Below are 17,381 nucleotides of genomic sequence, written 5' to 3'. Positions count from 1 at the left end.
TGCAATGTATGTATACGAACGATGTCTGCCAAGTGCCAACTCACTACGTAGCCAGAACACAGCTTACATATAGCGCTCCTTTCTTCAGTAATAATCAGTATGCAGTCAGCTTAAATAGACAGATGACAATATATCTATGATCTATCACAAGATTAAAAAAAAACGGCACAAGTAGTACCGCTCCTAGGTACTGTACAGGCTGAAAGTTCTGTATGGCATTTACATGATCTTTGATGCTACTAGTAATAATAAGCTTATTTAAGGGCGAAAGTATGAGTTCCGCAGGCATCTTCTTTCTAAATTTAATTTCTCCATATGTCCTTTTGAGAGAACGGATTTGTTATTTCACTCCCATTCTAGTATTGCATATACTTTATTGTAAAAATTCCACATGAACACCTGCGATTACAATTTTTTACCTTAAAAACAACAACTGGTTACAATTTATGAACAATGGAATCATAAGAAAATACGTACGCATCCTTTTTCCATGGAATGTTTTTCTTCGCAACAACACCCCAATTTAAAATATCATAGTTAGACCACCTGGACTTGAACTTGTCCAATGAAGACATGCCAGCTTGCAAAATTGAATGAATTCCAATGATCTGCAAGATAGTTTAACTCAGTAAATTTATAGACCAGATTGACAATTTTAACTTAATTGCTTAATATAACAAAGTAATGCACATACCAATTCTTTTGTTTCTTGTACATAATATTTATTGGTCTATTGTAAGAATCTAGAACTTGAATTTCGTTTCTAGCAGGATGCAGAACACAAAGCCACCAGTGAGTGTCTGTAGTGTTTATGGGAATGAAGATCTACATTCACACAGAGAGCAACATTTAGGACGTGCTTTAACATATGAAATAATAAATTATGATTTTACTCTTACCATATCAGCTTCTAAAAATTCTTGGCATATACCACATGGTTCACCGTATAATAAGGTAAACCTGTTTTTCTCCAGGCTTTCGCAACAATTTGTTGTAGCCATTGACATGTCTCAGCTGCAATTGCATGTTTCTTGTTCTCGGTATCCTTATCCATTCAGAGTTAAGCATACTTACATATGAGCTCATTATCTGCATGCGATAATTTTAAGAATAAAGGACATAAGTTAAAGTACATGAATTACCCAAGTACATAACCATTTTGACTGTCCATCCTCTCTCACAGGTCTAACTAGACAATCCAATTGGCCTGCATTTACATTCAGTCCATCTATACATACTAGATCTTTTTCGGGAGCAACCGCAACTTCCTCTTGAACATATGTAGTGGCAGCAAGTTCAAATTCACTTAAATTCAGCCCTTCAGTGACCTCATCTGCATAAATGTAAAGATCAAGACATAGAAAACTCTATGTGAAGAAGAACCAAAGCATGAAAGCATACCAACAGAAGCAGCATTCGTTTTTTTGTAGACACCCTCTTTTGTTTTAAGTCTGCGTACGGGGACTTCAAGACTTTGCTTGGTTGCCTACTTTCCCTGGTTTTCACCTTTTCAACAAGTGTAGGACTCGAAACAAAATCAATTTTCCTCTTTACTCCTGAAGAAAAGTTCGATCGATCACTGGTTCGAAAAGAAAACTCCCTTTCAGCAGCAGTACCTGGTTCTGGGCAGGGTTTTCCTTTCTCTGATGCAGGAATTGCCTTGTCACTTTCATCATTTGAATGGGATTCTCCCGGTTTGCTAGTACCCGCTGAATCGCACTGTTTTTCCTCACACTTTGCTGGCTTATTATTTCCATCAGCTGGCTTTACAAGCATCTAATATTTTAAATGGAAATGGTGTAAGGAACTTTATACTGATAATTCACATTTTCCCATCGTCACTTTTACGTTTATGCGACGGCGCGCACGGGATATCACCTAGTATGGTATTATATGAATATGATACTCCTACTCCGATAAGTTAGGCATGGGTTGCGATAGGGGCCAAGTTGGGTCTAGACACCGGCACTTAGGTAGATAGATAAATACTAGTATGTACTAATCGATGCACGTAATAATGTTTCAAGGTATGTAAAAAAAGGAATTACTTATACATATTACTTTCCATTTCCAGAAGTTAGAGGAGGACAGATAGGATAATTAAGCAAATAAAATTTATTTCGATTTATGGTGCTATATATAATTCATACTTAGCTCCATTACATACTAATAAATAAGGAGAATGATTAACACTGCCAATAATATAATATAATAGGTATACTTATTTTTGGTAAATAATACAAAAAAGGAATGTTTCTAAGAAATCAAATAATTGTGTGAGGACACCGTCATTAATTAATGGATCACATCGGTGACGATCGGAGCAAAAAGTTGTGTTCGTTGGTGCCCGATGAAATTAAAGCCATACACAAGAAGTAAAACAGTCGGAGGTGGACAGCAACTCCCGCCGGTTGTGTCCACTTTCGGATACGATGGTGGTGCCATCGTATATATCATATAAAAACAGGTGGTTCCACCTACTAAAATTTAGTCTATGTTGTATCGAATGTTTGGACATATGCATAGAGTATTAAACATAGACTAATTACAAAACTAACTGCATAGATTGAGACTTATTTACGAGACGAATCTATTAAGCCTAATTAAACTCCTGTTTAATCTTTCTAATTAGTACCTCATGCGACATCCACTAAACTTTAGCCCTTGCCGCCGCCGCCGCCTGCTACTACTTGTCTGCAGGTGGTATGGATAGGATCCAATTGTCTCCGGAGACAAATTGGGTTCCAAGAAAGGGTGCGGCCTCGGCATACTTAGACCCCGTTCGCTGGTCTGAAACTTGGCTGAAAAATACTATTCCGGTTAAATTGTTGTGAGAAAAAAATACTGTTTCGACTAAAAAAAGAAGTCGAACAAGCCGAATATAGGATAAGCCGAACAGGGCCTTAAACTGTACTGCACCCCCGCTCACACCGTCGTAGTTGTTGAATGAAGTATAGAAGAACGGCGTCAACTCCCTACATGCATGCAAGAAACAATATATTAATTAATTATATTATAAAGGGAGTGCGCATGTACCATAAATAAATATTGTATAAATAAATGAATAAATAAACTTAATAATATGAGGCCAGCCGCGCGCAGGTACGGTAGTGGTACCTGTTGATCTGAAATTTAGAGCCAGAGATGATTAGAGGAATAAGGTCGTGTTGTATGTCGGTGTAGGAGTAGACGACAGGCCAGCCCACCCTTCCCAGGTAGACAAAACTGTCCCCCGCGATGGTGCATGTCTTGAAAGAGAAACCGCCGCCATCAGCCGGCAACGTCAACGGCAGGTCGAGGTATCCACCGAACGTGGAGACAATGTTGCAGTCCTCGCAAATTAAAAGGACCTTGCATTACCCAAGATGAAGTCGATGGTGCCGTTGATTGTGCACTGACTTAAAGTAGTGCAGTCCCCTGTGGTCATATAGGGCGCCCTGCCCGCCCTCGATGGTGCATTTGTAGAAGGTGGCCTTGGATGCGCCATGCATGTTGCCGGTACTCAGCTCGCTGATCTTTCCCTTGTTGAGGATTCCGCTTCTCCTCCGGCCGCGGCGCGTCGTTCCTGAACACGACGCCGCTGGCAATATGAAGAAGTCCGACTCGATGGTCACGCTCTGCTGCTTCCCTGTGCTCCCAGGGTGGCGGCGGTGTCGTTCCAGGCGATGACGGCAGGGACCTTGGGGTGGCTGGAGGCGAAGGTGACGAACAATTACAACGGCTTGCTCCTGCCCAGGAACACCTTCTGATGACGTACCGTTTGGTGTTGCCGTCGGCGATCTTGGCGATGGCCTCGCCGATATGATGGTGTTGACGAAGAGAGCATGACGTACCGAGAGTGGGGTGTGTGTGTGTGCGCCTGGCATCGATGGATCGAGCAAGACCAGTGCTAGTGTTCCGCCACTTTGTGTCGCATTGCCAACGTATGGTCATCAGGCATTAGTGGCTATATATAATATAATAACCTAGCTAATTTCAGACCCGGGCACTGAACTAACAGGAGGGTAGAGTGCAGTGGCGGATGTGGGATGCGGGATAAGGGGGGGCTAAAACAACAGAGATGTTGATTTGCACGAAGATTTAACGGTGAAATCAAGTTTTTACTACAGTAATTAGCATTGAAATCAAGAAATTAGGGGGGGCTGGAGCCCCCCCAGCCCCCCCTTTGGATCCGCCACTGGTAGAGTGGTATTCTGGTCGATACAAAAAAAACGATGCGGGGCCTAACGGCATCCAAAGTGTACAAAGTGGCAGATTTTAGGGTATCCGTGTATATTGTGTTAAGCCTAGAAGATTTTAGGGTATCACCTAGTGTTGTGTTAAGCCTATATATCCCATTTGTATCTCCCTGCACAGATTCAGGTGACTGTCCCAGCTCAAGGAGCTAGAAGATTGACCCCTCGATCAGATCACTGAGCTTCTCCAAAGAGTTTGGATGCACAAGACCTTGCCTCCAGAAGAAAATGGAGACTCATTTCACATTTTCACATGCATTAGCAACACGTGGGCTTCAAGGTACTCCTCCCGCATTGACAACCGCTGCAAGCTTTGTGGTAAAGAATGAGAATGATAAGCACCTTTTCTTAGATTCTGACTTCGCTAGAGTAATCTGGTTAAGTGTACAACTTTCGTTGTCCCTTCTCCATTCTGACTCTTGTTCGAATGAGCTATTACAGAAGGCCCACACCAATTTGTGGTATATTTACAAAGCTAGAAACGACTTTAAGGTCTAATAACAAAAAGTGGACCATCATGAAGCGGTTGCCCTGAGATTTTATGTTGATTATAAGTGGTAATCGTCTTATAACTTACTCTGTACACTACGTAGTTCACAATGTATTAAGAATGTGATAATCTGATTATCTGAACCAGGGCAAATAACACGGCCTGATAATAATCCTATTTTCAGTGTTTCTTCACCTGCAGCTCACCAGGGTATCACACCAGAAAAAATAGCTTTTCTTCCACAGGACAGAACATAACATACTGCAGTTAAATTTTGGTTACAATAATAAGGGCAGAGCCCCAAGTTCACAGTGCACTACTTTGCCTGATGAGGACATGGTCCCGGCATGGCTACCATCACCAGTTCAAAAGTTTATTACTATATGTTTCGACAGGTCAGAATGGTAAATGTGTAAAAAACAAACAAACAGTGTCGAACGACTGCTATCCCCTCATCACTGAGGGGATGATCCACGTATAAAATCAAAATAAATAAACAGCCCTCGGGTCAGGCCAGACAAGAGGCACCATCACCTTCAACTTACCTGCTGTAGATACACGACCCTACTTTGTAGCTCAACAAGAGAATCATGGCCGACATAAAGAAAAGGTAAAAGCCACTTCGCAGCACCATGGGGACGGTGTTAATCCGAGTAGCATCCTCGAGACCAACAGGAAGCTTGGATGACACGTCGCTCTCTACGGCGAAAGACACAAGCAAACTCAAGTCTCCATTCTTCTGCAAGGGCCACCGATCGGAGCCACTGCTAAAAGTGAGGCCATCAAGTTGGATGATGCCAGCAGTAACACGAATTGAGCTCGAGCTGATAGCCGAGAGCACCCCAACAGATTTCCCTGTTGATGGCGGGAATTCTGAGGCCATTGCAGGTGGAGCTGGGATAGAGCCCAACATGCTGGCAAGGCGCTTTCCATAAGTTTTATCAGCAGTGTCATCTGTTGGCACACCTGGAGAAAAGGCAGTTACAAACTTACAGTCGAATTGTAGGTATGAATTTATTTCCAGACAAACTCAAGTATAGGCACCACAACATTAAAAATGAAGCTCTACAATACAAGTATACAACGCTAAGTATTAGTAAATAAAGAAATAAAAGGAATATAACTAATGTACCTGGAAATTCAGTATCTGTATGGGAACCAGATGAGGATGCACCGTACTGAGCATTTGCTTCCGGAACCTCAGAGATCCCATCGAATGTAAACTTGTCTTTGTTATCACTCTGTAAATAAGTAAACAATGTGGGTGTATCACCAGAAAGACAGGAAAGAAGACACGCTTAGGGATCCAAATTAGCTCCTTAGCATAGCGATCACCAATTATTTCTTTAGCCTAATAGTCAGAGAACTAGGAAAGAAATGCTACATACATACATACATACATCATACATATAAATAACAGTTCCAAGGCACACCTTTTGGGCAAAGTTCAACGGCATGTCTGCAAGTTGATAATTCGAACCCTGAGCAGAGCCCAAAATGTCATAATTGAAATCATTCTCTGTGGCATCAAAGTAAGCCATCACATTATCTCCATCAAAGAGTGATTCATTTCCAAGTGGCTCGTTGAGGAGGTCGTTCAGATATACGAAGTCATCATTTCCATCCACCAAGTTGTAATCAGATGGAGCATCATAAAATACCATACTGTCATCCACTTGGCAAGGTGCTGGAAAGCCATCAGCTTGCTGGTGCCCAGAATATGCAATCCCATTGGTATCATTCCCTGTGTCAAAGAACTCATCGGCAAGAGGGCCATTGACATAGTTCTGATTACTATATGCTCTCAAAGGCCAGCTTGTGTGATCACCATCTGCTGGACCACTCCCATTCATAGTGTTATCCTGGCCTACATAGCCATTATCTTTCCTGGGGTGTGCTGATAACAAGTCATCAACATTGATGCTATCATCAGTGGCATTCTGCCCTTCAAGTCTACCTATATTCTCCACGCTAATATTCGACAAAGGTTCCTGCAAAATCTCTTCCAGAGAAATAGCACCATCAGCACAGCTTCCATCACTCGTCTCTTTAGAATCCTGACCTTGTAGAGGAGCCATCTCTGGTGGATTGAGCATTTCATGGACCTGAATTCAAGGGAAATGATAACAGAAGTAAATATCAACACGTTAACTGGAGCTGCAAGGCGACACTCAAATTCGATTGCATGCCAGGAAATACGATGTCATTTGTCCATCGGGAGAGTATAATATGAGCAAATAAACATTTACCAAAGGCAGATGAGATGGTTCTACTCGAGCAGGTCTGTTTGTTTCACAATATGCATTCTCATCGTCCTCATTTGACTCCTCATCTACAGCACATGTGATTGCAGCCATTTGAGCAGATGCGCCACTGGTAGGACCATTCTCAATAGCATCATCATCCTCTTCCCATTCCTCTTCCATGTATGGTGCACCATACTGCGCACCGTTCTGTGGTCCAGATCCATGCTTCTGGAAGATTCTACAGACCACATGCAGATCCTACAGGCTCAGCAGAAAATAAACATCAGGATTTAAGCAGAACATGGGGCAAGCCACAAAACCACGTTCTCCTAAGCAGCATACATAATATGAAAAGGAACACATAGCCAAAGAGAAACATTATTCTTAGCGCATTCCTTTTTTTCCTTCTTGACTTTTAGATCAATCACACACAATTTCTGGAACTGAACTCTGGTATGGGAACTTGCAGCAACAAATAACTACTTCCTCGATCCCTTAGGGCACCTCCAATAGTGGCTTATGAGCTAGCTCTAAGCATTTTATTTCATATTTTAATAGAAGAGAGAAAAAAGATATCTCTTGATCAAGAGCTAGTCTCATGCACACATTCCAAGATCATGTGAGGTCGTCATGTGGGCCTATCCATATTATGAGCTATTGCTAAAAGTTAACACCATTGGAGAAGCTGTCTTAGAGACAGTAACTAGCTCATACTGTTGAGGATGCCCTTATACAAGTCCATTAGGACATTGATGGCATGGCCCGGTCTACAAAGTTACACTTTAACTAGCAACATTTATAAAAACACACTACTTAAAATAGAAAGAAGGCCTAGAAAGAATTAAAGTAATAATGAAAGTTATATCCATGAGCAATCTATTAACATGAATCATATGAAGTCAATCTATAGGCTTTTATAGAAATAGATGGTAATAAACGTTAAGAAATTTGAGTTAGGACAAACTCAGATGAACTTATATTTGGGTTCAAAGGTAGTCCATTACACCATCCTAACGTTGTTTAATAGAACCATCCAATTCCAATGACACAAAAACAAGAGCTATGTATACTGTATTGTCGTATCATAATCATGCAGCATGATGAGAATACACAATGTGCTGTTGCATATATCAGGTTACAGAATTTTTTTACAAAAGACAGAATCAATTATCTATCTATACTAGTAACCCCTTTTGGGTTGCATGCTGCCATACAACAAATGACAATGTGAAGCAGCAAACTCGCCTTCCATGAATGACTAGATGTATTGTCAGAGGGTCCTTATTCACGAAAGGATAGTCTCACAACAACAGGTTGCCAACGATATCATCTTGATGTAGAAGTAAATTAGCACCCACACAGGAGGAAGAGAGTGATTGCACCTTTTCAGGTGGCAGGGATTTATTTACAAAAAATAGAAACATGTACCAAGCCAAGCCATTTTTTGTTTTTGCATGGCATCCTACCATAAATTGTGAGAATACAAAACCATAAGGAGAGCTGCTGCCCTTAAGCAGCTGATGATCGAAATATTTGTATTGCAGATGGCCCTTAAATCGACAAAATAAAAATACTGTGCCGATTGGTCCGCGTGCAAAAGGGCGGGCCTGGTGCAAGCGGTAGAGTCATACCGCCTGTGACCGTCTGGTGCAAGCGGTAGAGTCTTACCGCCTGTGACCGGAAGGTCCCGGGTTCGAGTCGCGATCTCCTCGCATTGCACAGGCGAGGGTAAGGCTTGCCACTGGCACCCTTCCCCAGACCCCGCACAGAGCGGGAGCTCTCTGCACTGGGTACGCCCTACGCCCGATTGGTCCGCGTGCAAAATAGATTGGGCAGTCAGCCAAGGGCGTGAATTGGGGCAGAAAGAGCAGATCATAATCCTCCAGAACTGGGAGGTGGTGTGTTTGGGGATCGGGTCGTGAGTAGTACATACATACACTCTAATTTATATACACGCTCTTATTGATTAGATGAACACTCTAACTGATATTGATTGAGGATGGACGGACTGGTTGATTGATTTGTGAATGAAGCAAGGAGAAAACAACCTGAGGCCCGTCTGCGTCGAGGAGGCGGTACTCGTGCATGACCCAGTTGGTCCTGTCGCCCTTAGGCGCCCTCCCGGCGTGGAAGACGAGCGTCTTCTTCATCCCGACGGGCTTGCCGCGGTGGTGCACCTCGCGGTCCTTGCCCGTGGTCTTCCAGTACCCCCTCGGCGTGGCGCGGTTGGTCCTGTTGCCGGGGCCGCCCCGGCCCCCGGCGCCGGCGCCGGCGACCTTGCGGTCGAGGCGGGCGAAGAAGTACCACTGGGCGTCGCGGCTGCGGATGCGGGAGAGGGAGGGCAGGTCCCAGGGCTCGAGGCGGTAGAGATCGACCTCGGCGATGGCGTCGACGCGGAGGCGGCGGCCGAGGACGCGGCGGCGGAGGTAGTAGGAGACGAGCTCCTCGTCGGTGGGGTGGAAGCGGAAGCCCGGGGCGAGGGGCACCTCCGCCGCCGCCGGCGGGGAGGAGTCGAGCGGTGATAGGCTCATCGTAGTCTCTATCTATCTACAGATTGAGACTACGAGGGTTGGTGGCGAGCGAGCGAGCGATCGATCGATCTGGTACAGTAGGGTTGGGCCGGGCTAGGATCTCGGGGAATTTCGCATAATTCCTCGGGTGGGATGAGCGGATTTGGGTTCGATCGGGGGTGGGGGTTGCTAGGGTTTGGGAGTGGGGAATGGGGAGGCGGCGAACACGATGAGTAGGGGAGCCGTGGAAGTGGAGGAGCCTGCCTTTCGGAATTGGAAGTCGTCGGCGTGCTCTTTGACGTCGGCGTGAGCAACTTAACTGGGAGTCTGGGAAGGAGGAGGGAAGGAGCCGCAGCCGCGTGCGTGCGTGGACTGCTCCACGAGTGCTCGCCTGCTTTTGCTTTGCTCTCCATCTTCTCCAAGACTACTCCAGGCGCACTCGAAAGTTCGGTACACCGAAAAATGTCGTATTTCTTGGTAGATAGACAAGGTGAATGTGATTGGTTTGGTTTTACTAGACACAAAGCTATTGCACTTAAATACGGCCATGTTCGTTTCGCTAAAATTTGGTTTATGTTAATTTATTGTGAGAGAAAAACATTATTCGTTCGCTGAAAAGTACTGCTCGTTTGCTAAATTGTCTTATAATTTAAAGCGGAGGGAGTATATTATGATATGAGTTGTACGATATATGTCTCCATACGGAAGGCGAAGCTTAGTTGAGATCAAGGTGAGACATGGCCTCCCTTATATCCAACTAATTCTTAGCTCAATAAATAGTAATTTTAGCACTATTCATGGTGATTATAGCTAAGTTTATCTAGACCGCCTCCTTCTGTTTGTCAAGCTTCCCCTCTGTCTCCACGAACTACACTAACCATATAATATAGTTCCTCTATAAATTAAGTTTTCATGCTTCCAAAGCTAGGAGCCCTCGATTGGGGAAAGGAATATTCTTAGGCTGTTTGGTCATTTAGTTAGAAAAAACTCCCTTCGTCACTATAAATGTCCATTCAGCCCGAGACACGGCGGCCCGACACAAAACCCGCAATTTTGGCCTGGCCCAAGTCGGCACGGCCCGATAGTCAGCGGACCTGGGCTGGCCCGGCCCGAGGGAGCAGGCCATGCCTGGGCTGCTGCTCAGGCCCGTGGGCTGGCACGACACGGTCCGCCCTTCAACGGTCGGCCTGGCAGCGCCCCCCCCCCCCCCCGCCGCCACTCCCCATTCCCCCTCCTCCCAAGGTGAAAGGTCCTTGTGTGGTTTTGGTAATTGAGTGACAACCTAGGTAGACTAATTGTGTTTATGTGAGATACACAGGTGATTAGTCCACATGCACATGTATGTGAGCAATATATGCCATGAAGGTGAAAATGACTTGGAGATGTTGCAAAGCTCACACATGTGATGATGAAGGAGCTCATTGCAAATGAGACATGACATTGAGTCATGTGATCAAGGTGGAGAAGATCAAGACATGACTTGGCTTGATGGACCGGTTGCAAGCGTGAAGGGCAAGTCGGAGGCTTTGGAGCGATGGACCGCGTGGCGGTGAAGCTTAAGCAAGACTTAGCGCCGATGGACGAAGGCAACGGTGAAAAGCAAGTGAAGTCAAGATCGATGAACCAATATGATCACGTGATGATATGAAGTGGATCATATCATTGTTGATCACGTTGGTGCATGTGTTGCATCAACATTGGAGGAGATGAAATGGAATGCGCAAGGCAAAGGTATAACCTAGGGCATTTCATTTCACCGGTCATAGGTGTGTAGAGAAGTTGATGACCGGGTTTAGGATAGATGGCCGTACTATCAAGATGGGCAAACTTGTTTGCATATCGGTCATCTAAGTGCCACTCGAGTGATCTAACTTTGCATCGTCGCTAGGATTGAGTGGCGTGGCAAGTTGAGTGGCTAATCCTTTGAAAAATGATTGTGAAAATGCTAACACACATACACATAGCGGTGTACACTTGGTGGTGTTGGCACATTTCCAAAGGAGATGAAGTTGGAGTTGATGTGGATCAACTCGGCGATGGAATGGAGGTGAGAAGGGTTTGAAACTCTACCGGCGGAGTGTCCGCCGGTAGAGTGCGGACAGTCTGACGGTGTCACCGACACCCTATATAGAAAAGATAGAGTCACACAGAGTGGACCGGACGCTGGTCACGTGGTGACCGAACGCTGGGGTCCTGCGTCCGGTCAGTGGCGGCCGAGAGCGTGCAGGTGTCGGTCTTCGATCGGACGCTGGCGCTGGAAGTGACTGGACGCTGACAGAGTGCGTCCGGTCAGGCTGACGTAGGCGACACAGAAAAGTTGGAGAAGGACCGGACGATGACGCTGCGTCCGATTGTGACCAACCGGACACGTCCGGTCACGACTGGTATCTTACTGAAAACGACCGGACGCTGGGGTTGCTGCGTTCGATCAGTTTGAGTAGTTGCGTCCAGTCATCACTTGACCGTTGAGATCAAGCGACTAAGGTTGAACGGAGGCGACACGTGACGAGCATCCGTTGACCGGACGCTGAGGTCCTGCGTCCGGTCGATAAGACCGGAGCGTCCGGTCGTCCCGAGTTTTGCCCAGTGAAGAGGTAACGGCTAGTTTAGCCCGTGGGGCTATAAATAGAAGGTGGCCTTGGCCATGGCTGGTGCTGAGCACCTCGGGAGACTTTGTGTCCATGCTTGTGAGTGCTAGGGAGCCCTCCATCTCACATATACTTGATAGTGATCATTCGATTGTGTGAGAAAGCGATTCTAGTGCGATTGCATCGTGAGATTGCATTGAGTGGCACTAGGTGATCGAGTTGCAAGCCGGTGGTGCTTGTTACTCTTGGAGGTTGCCACCTCCTAGACGGCTTGGTGGTGGTCTCCGTCGAAGCCCGCAAGAAGCTTGTGTGGTGCTTTGGAGAAGAGCTTTGTGAGGGCCATTGTGCTCGCCCCGCGGAAGCCACGAAGAGTAACTCTAGTTGAGCGTGTCATTGAGCTACCCTCACTTTTGGGGTAGGTTCTTGCGGTGCCCGACGTGCGGGCTTGGCGGGTGATGCCAATTAGCCGCCGAACCATCAAGTGAGCGGTCGACACAATGGGGACTAGCGTGTTGGCAAACACGTGAACCTCAGGAGAAAAATCACCATGTCAACCTTGTTCTTCCCGTTAGTTTGCATCCTCATTACACAAGCTTGTAATTACTTTTGCATACATTGTGCTTGTGTAGTTGCTCTTATAATTAGTTAGCTTATGTAGCTTACTAGTTACCTTCTTGCTTGTGTAGCATAGAAGTAGCTCCCTTGCGTGGCTAATTTGGTTTGTGTGACCTTGTTAGTCACATTACTTAGTTTGTGTAGCTAAGTAATTGCGCTCTCTAATTTGGCATTGGTTGCCTTGTTATTGAGCATTGTTAGTAAGCATTAGGTGGCTTTGTGCTTTTGCTTACTAGCATGTGTAGGAGTTCCCTTTTTTGCTTAAAGTACTAGTGGCATAGATTTGTGTGACCTTGCTTCTAGAATTGGTTAGGTGAGCTCTAGCTAGTCCGGTACCTTTGTTGCTTAATTAGTATCTTTGGAAGGTACTAGAGAACATACATAGAGGGGTGTAGTCTTGGCTAGACCGATAGTTTTAATTCCGCACTTGTTTCGGTTAGTCGACACGATTAATTTTAGAAAATAACTATTCACCCCCCCTCTAGTCCGCCATCTCAACCTTACACAAGGCCCAGCGCGAAGCTTCCTAGCCCCAACGGCTCTCTGCCTTCCCCTCATATATAAGCGGCACGTCGCTGTGCCCTCTCCCTCACCCCGAACCCTAGTTCATTTCACCCGCCACGCCGCTATTCTCGCCTCGCCGTCTCTGCTCTGTCCTCCCCGACTCCGGTGAGGTGACCTCAATGATCCGCCTACCGCCGTCGAGCAGCTCCCTACTCCTCCTACCAGATCCCCTCACTCTCCGCCTCTCCCTTCTCCCTGTCCCTATCTCCCCTCTAGATCTCGATGATTTATGTGAGTTCCTGTCCATGTCTGTCCTTCCTCCGCCGCTCGCTGTCCTTCTAATTGGTGTGTCATCTTCTCTGGGTGACCCTCGTCTTCTCTAGCACCAGGCTCTGGTTGCGCAGGTACCACCCTAACCCTAACCCTCCTCTTCTTCCATTGATGATTGATCTATTCTGATCTGTTCTTTTCCTCCTCCTCCATCTCTTTGCGTAGGTCAGTAGCCGATGCGTCGTCCTCTAGCTGTGGCATAGAGCGACCAATGCGGACCCACACACCATTGAGGAATGGTGCTAGAGAGCCCTCCATGGTCGAGGGTGCCATGGCTGGTGCTGATGATGAGATCGTCTGGTCACTCACCGGCAACGATGATCTGATCGTGGCAGACCTGGCCTCTGAGGACGACGATGACACTTGTGAGGACGCTGCTGCCTTGTTTGGTAGTGGCTCTGCTGCTCCGATCGATCTAGACATCGACGGTGGTGAAGGGGCGACGGTGATTGGGACCCCGGTCTGCTCCAATGACTCAACTCCATCTGTTGCTAGTGCTGGTATCTCTTCTGGACCTAGTGTTGATAAGCGTAAATCTGCTGTGTGGACTGATTTTGATGAGATCTATGAGACTGTGAATGGTAGACAAATCTACACTAAAGCTACATGTAAAATGTGTAAGCATACTTTGTCTGCTAGATTTAATGCTAGCACTGGACACTTGAAGAGGCATCAAAAATCTTGTAGGCAAAAAACTAATCAAGCTGCTAGGGTTCAGTCTAGGCTTGCTTACAATCCTGATGGTTCTGTGCATAACTGGGACTATAAATCTGATGTTGCTAGATCTAAATTGTGTCACTTGATTGCTAGGCTTGATTTGCCGTTAGGTATTGGTGAGACAAAGGCCTGAGAGGATTACATTGTTCGTGCTCATAACCCTAGATTTGTTAAAGTATCTAGACATACCACCACTAGAGATTTGAGTAAACTGTTTACTGAACATCGTAATATGCTTAAGAATTTGGTGTTGTCTGCTGCTTCCTCTATTGCTCTGACATCAGATATTTGGTCTGGTAATGCTAAGGAGGATTACATTAGTATTGTTGCTCATTTTATGAGTGCTGATTGAGAGTTATAGAAAAAGGTTATTGGGCTTAGGTTGATTGAGGTGAAACATACTGGTGAAAAATATTGCTGAAAGAGTTGCTTGTGTGGTTGAGGAGTTTGGTCTAATTGATAAGGTTTTCTCTATAACTCTAGACAATGTTTCTTCTAATGCTAAGGCTATGGAAACTTTGATACCTATGTTTGCTGGTTATTTGGGTCCTGATCCTACACCTGAGCCTGTTAATCCTTCTAAGCGTAAGTACAGTCTTGTGCATCAACATTGTGCTTGTCATATCATTAATCTGATTATAAAATTTGGTTTAAAGAGGTTCAAACCTTACACAGAAGATTTTAGAACTGCTTTTACCTTCTTAAATTCCTCTAATCAAAGAATTGCTATGTTTAAGAACTATTGTACTGCTAAGGGTGTTAGACCTAGAAAGTTTGGCTTAGATGTGGATGCTAGATGGAATGGTATATATCTTATGCTTAAACACTTGGTTCCATATAAGCATGTTTTTTCGGTGTTTATTAATTCCAATTATGGCTCTGAATTGTTGTCTGCAAGGCATTGGTATATATCTGAAATGATATTAGAGTTTCTAGAACTATTTTATGACTCCACTGTTATTCTTTCTGGTGTTTACTATCCAACTAGTCCACTTATCCTGCACCATCTGCTAGAAATTGCTTCTCATTTACATGCAAGTGAAAAAGATCAAAATCTATGTTTGGCAATCATCATGAGGACATGGCACCCATGCATATGACCATGTTTGGCACATGGTATAGAGGGGTAGGAGGCCAACAAGGGTGTTCAAGTCAAGAAGGAGGCCCGAGGCTAATTCGGTTCGAGTCCCCGAGGTGGAGACCCAAAGCAACTCAAGTTTGAGTCTGCCTCGGCCTCCAGGACCAGTCTGCCTTAAACTAGTCACCCAGGACGCATCCGGACTCTGTTTTCGATGATCCACATATGGTTAGAAAGCTAATTTGATAAGGAAGCCAATGCAAGTGGTCTCACGTCAAAAGCACTTCGAAATCAATGGGAATCGTCGAAACAAGTCAGCATCTAGAATCTGTCAGGGTGCTGCGACACCGTCTTTTGATCTATTGGACCGTGTATCGTGTTTAGGCCCATTAGGGGGCGCGTCCAGGGGGGTGACGCCCAAGACTCTATAAATAGCAGATGTCGCTCTCCTTAGGGTTTGGGGTTTTATTTAGTTCTTGATCTCCTCGTGAAACATACATCGTTTTGTTACAACTGTGCCGCCAAGGCTGCTTGCTGTGAACCAGGGCCCCAGTTCTTGATCTTGTTCGCCTGTGGCGATTAGTCCTTTCGAATAAAGACTTGAACTCCTTCTTGTTATCATAAGCCTCATATTTATTTGTAATTTCAGATTGCGTTCATCCTGTTCTTGCTTGTGTTCTCGATTCGCTTGCAGGAAAGCCTTCTCGGTGAGGTCAATCGCGTTCGCGTGGTTGATAACCAACGAAGCAGTGGTGTAACGGTTGCGTGGGTCTGAATCAGTCTTGGTTCGAAGCCTAGATCGTGAACGTCGAGTCTCCACCAATCGTTGCTATCATACATTTCGAAAGATCGGACCTAGTCTACATCAGCAGCCATAGCGCGACAGTGCGAAGTAGGGAGGGCAGCGGCGGCAGCGGGTAGGGCAGCGACAGCCTATGGGGCACCGTGGCCCGCTGCTAGCCGATAGCGGGCGCTGCGGTCGGAGCGGCCAAGCCACAGCCAGGCCATGGTCAGAGCGCGGGAGTGCAGGGCACGACTGCATGACGACGCAGAGCAGCCGCGTGTGGTGACCGCACGCGCAGGCCAGTCAGCCAGTGACTGTGTGCATGCATGAATTTTAAAGCGTTCGTAAAAACTAAACTATCGGAGTTGAAGCTAAACCACCTTTACTATGCTAAAGAGGGCATATCAGGCTACCCATAAAGGCTAGAACATGGTACCAAGTCTTAGCTAGATTGCTCAGAATTAATTCGTGAACTTGGTATTGTCAAACTTGTATTTAGACTTAGTAACTTCTCAAGTTTGGCTGATTTTAAATTCTAAGTTCTATTTTCAAGCCATTGAAAATACTATCTAGCAATATTATTTTTCTACAGTAAGAGTTGCATTGTCGTCTACAAAGTTTGTGCTTCAAACTTTATTAAGGTGTCACACACATGTTCTATAATGTTTTTGCTCAATAAAAATTGGTTTTCAACCCTACTTGATACAACATGAGCTTTGAATCAATTTTCATTTAACCTTTTTATTGGTCATTTTAGGCTACAAAAAATTTATCTACACACTTTATCATATGCTTTATCACATAAACATAATGCTCATGACATGATTTAGTAATTTATTTAGGGCGTAACACCGAGGGTGTTACAACAGCCTACAAGACATACATGTAAGAAAAAATAGGTATAGTGAAGAATCTTTGGAGGCTCTAGATCTGTTGTTGGTCCTTCTCCTGCCTGTGCCCCCACTTTATCTTCATCTGGTTCTACTACTAGTGAGCTCTCAGTTTATCTGGACAGTGACAATGTCACTGCATATGAGGATGATTTTGATTTACTTCTCTGGTGGCGTGACCATAAACTAAACTATCCAATCCTATCTATAATGGCTAGAGATATTATATATGTTTCTATTTCTACTGTCTCTTTGAAATCATGTTTCAGCTTGACAGGAAAGATAATTGAAGAGCGCCGCCGCCGCCTGTTGCCTAAAACTGTGGAGATGCTGGCCTGCATAAAGGATTGGGAGTTGGGAGAAAGAAGATTACAGCATGTTGTTGACAACCAAG

At 45.2% G+C, this 17,381-nt stretch overlaps 1 protein-coding gene, 1 long non-coding RNA gene and 1 pseudogene across 3 annotated transcripts; all 3 read right to left on the bottom strand.

Annotated features, from left to right (window-relative positions):
* Window positions 1-207: 207 nt before the first annotated feature.
* On the bottom strand, window positions 208-1,567 carry LOC136464874 (uncharacterized). 2 transcript variants are annotated; one of them, XR_010761290.1, is made up of 4 exons: window positions 900-1,567; window positions 695-825; window positions 478-608; window positions 208-399 (listed from the first exon to the last, which is right to left on the bottom strand). It is a non-coding gene; the product is annotated as an uncharacterized lncRNA (long non-coding RNA). The 2 variants fall into 2 exon arrangements; XR_010761289.1 differs by having other exon boundaries at window positions 208-608.
* Window positions 1,568-2,566: 999 nt separating this feature from the next.
* On the bottom strand, window positions 2,567-3,933 carry LOC136466319 (putative pectinesterase 63; annotated as a pseudogene).
* A 1,054-nt stretch (window positions 3,934-4,987) lies between these two features.
* LOC136468036 (NAC domain-containing protein 53-like) lies at window positions 4,988-9,842 on the bottom strand. The gene is made up of 5 exons (XM_066466893.1): window positions 9,020-9,842; window positions 6,975-7,229; window positions 6,159-6,830; window positions 5,858-5,966; window positions 4,988-5,691 (listed from the first exon to the last, which is right to left on the bottom strand). Exons 1-5 carry the CDS (start codon window positions 9,500-9,502, stop codon window positions 5,267-5,269), a joined length of 1,944 nt encoding a protein of 647 aa, XP_066322990.1. The 5' UTR covers window positions 9,503-9,842; the 3' UTR covers window positions 4,988-5,266.
* Window positions 9,843-17,381: the final 7,539 nt, after the last annotated feature.

Source organism: Miscanthus floridulus, chromosome 7, assembly GCF_019320115.1.
Source record: "Miscanthus floridulus cultivar M001 chromosome 7, ASM1932011v1, whole genome shotgun sequence".
NCBI lineage: Eukaryota > Viridiplantae > Streptophyta > Magnoliopsida > Poales > Poaceae > Miscanthus > Miscanthus floridulus.
Note: the sequence above shows the minus strand (reverse complement) of the source record. Positions and strands in the feature narration are given on the sequence as shown.

Coding starts and splice junctions, on each gene's coding strand:
- LOC136468036 (XM_066466893.1), bottom strand. CDS start 9,502: ATGAGCCTATCACCGCTCGACTCCTCCCCGCCGGCGGCGGCGGAGGTG. Junction 6,831..6,974: donor AACCATCTCATCTGCCTTTG/GTAAATGTTTAT, acceptor CCTTGAATTCAG/GTCCATGAAATGCTCAATCC. Junction 5,692..5,857: donor TACAGATACTGAATTTCCAG/GTACATTAGTTA, acceptor CCTTTTCTCCAG/GTGTGCCAACAGATGACACT.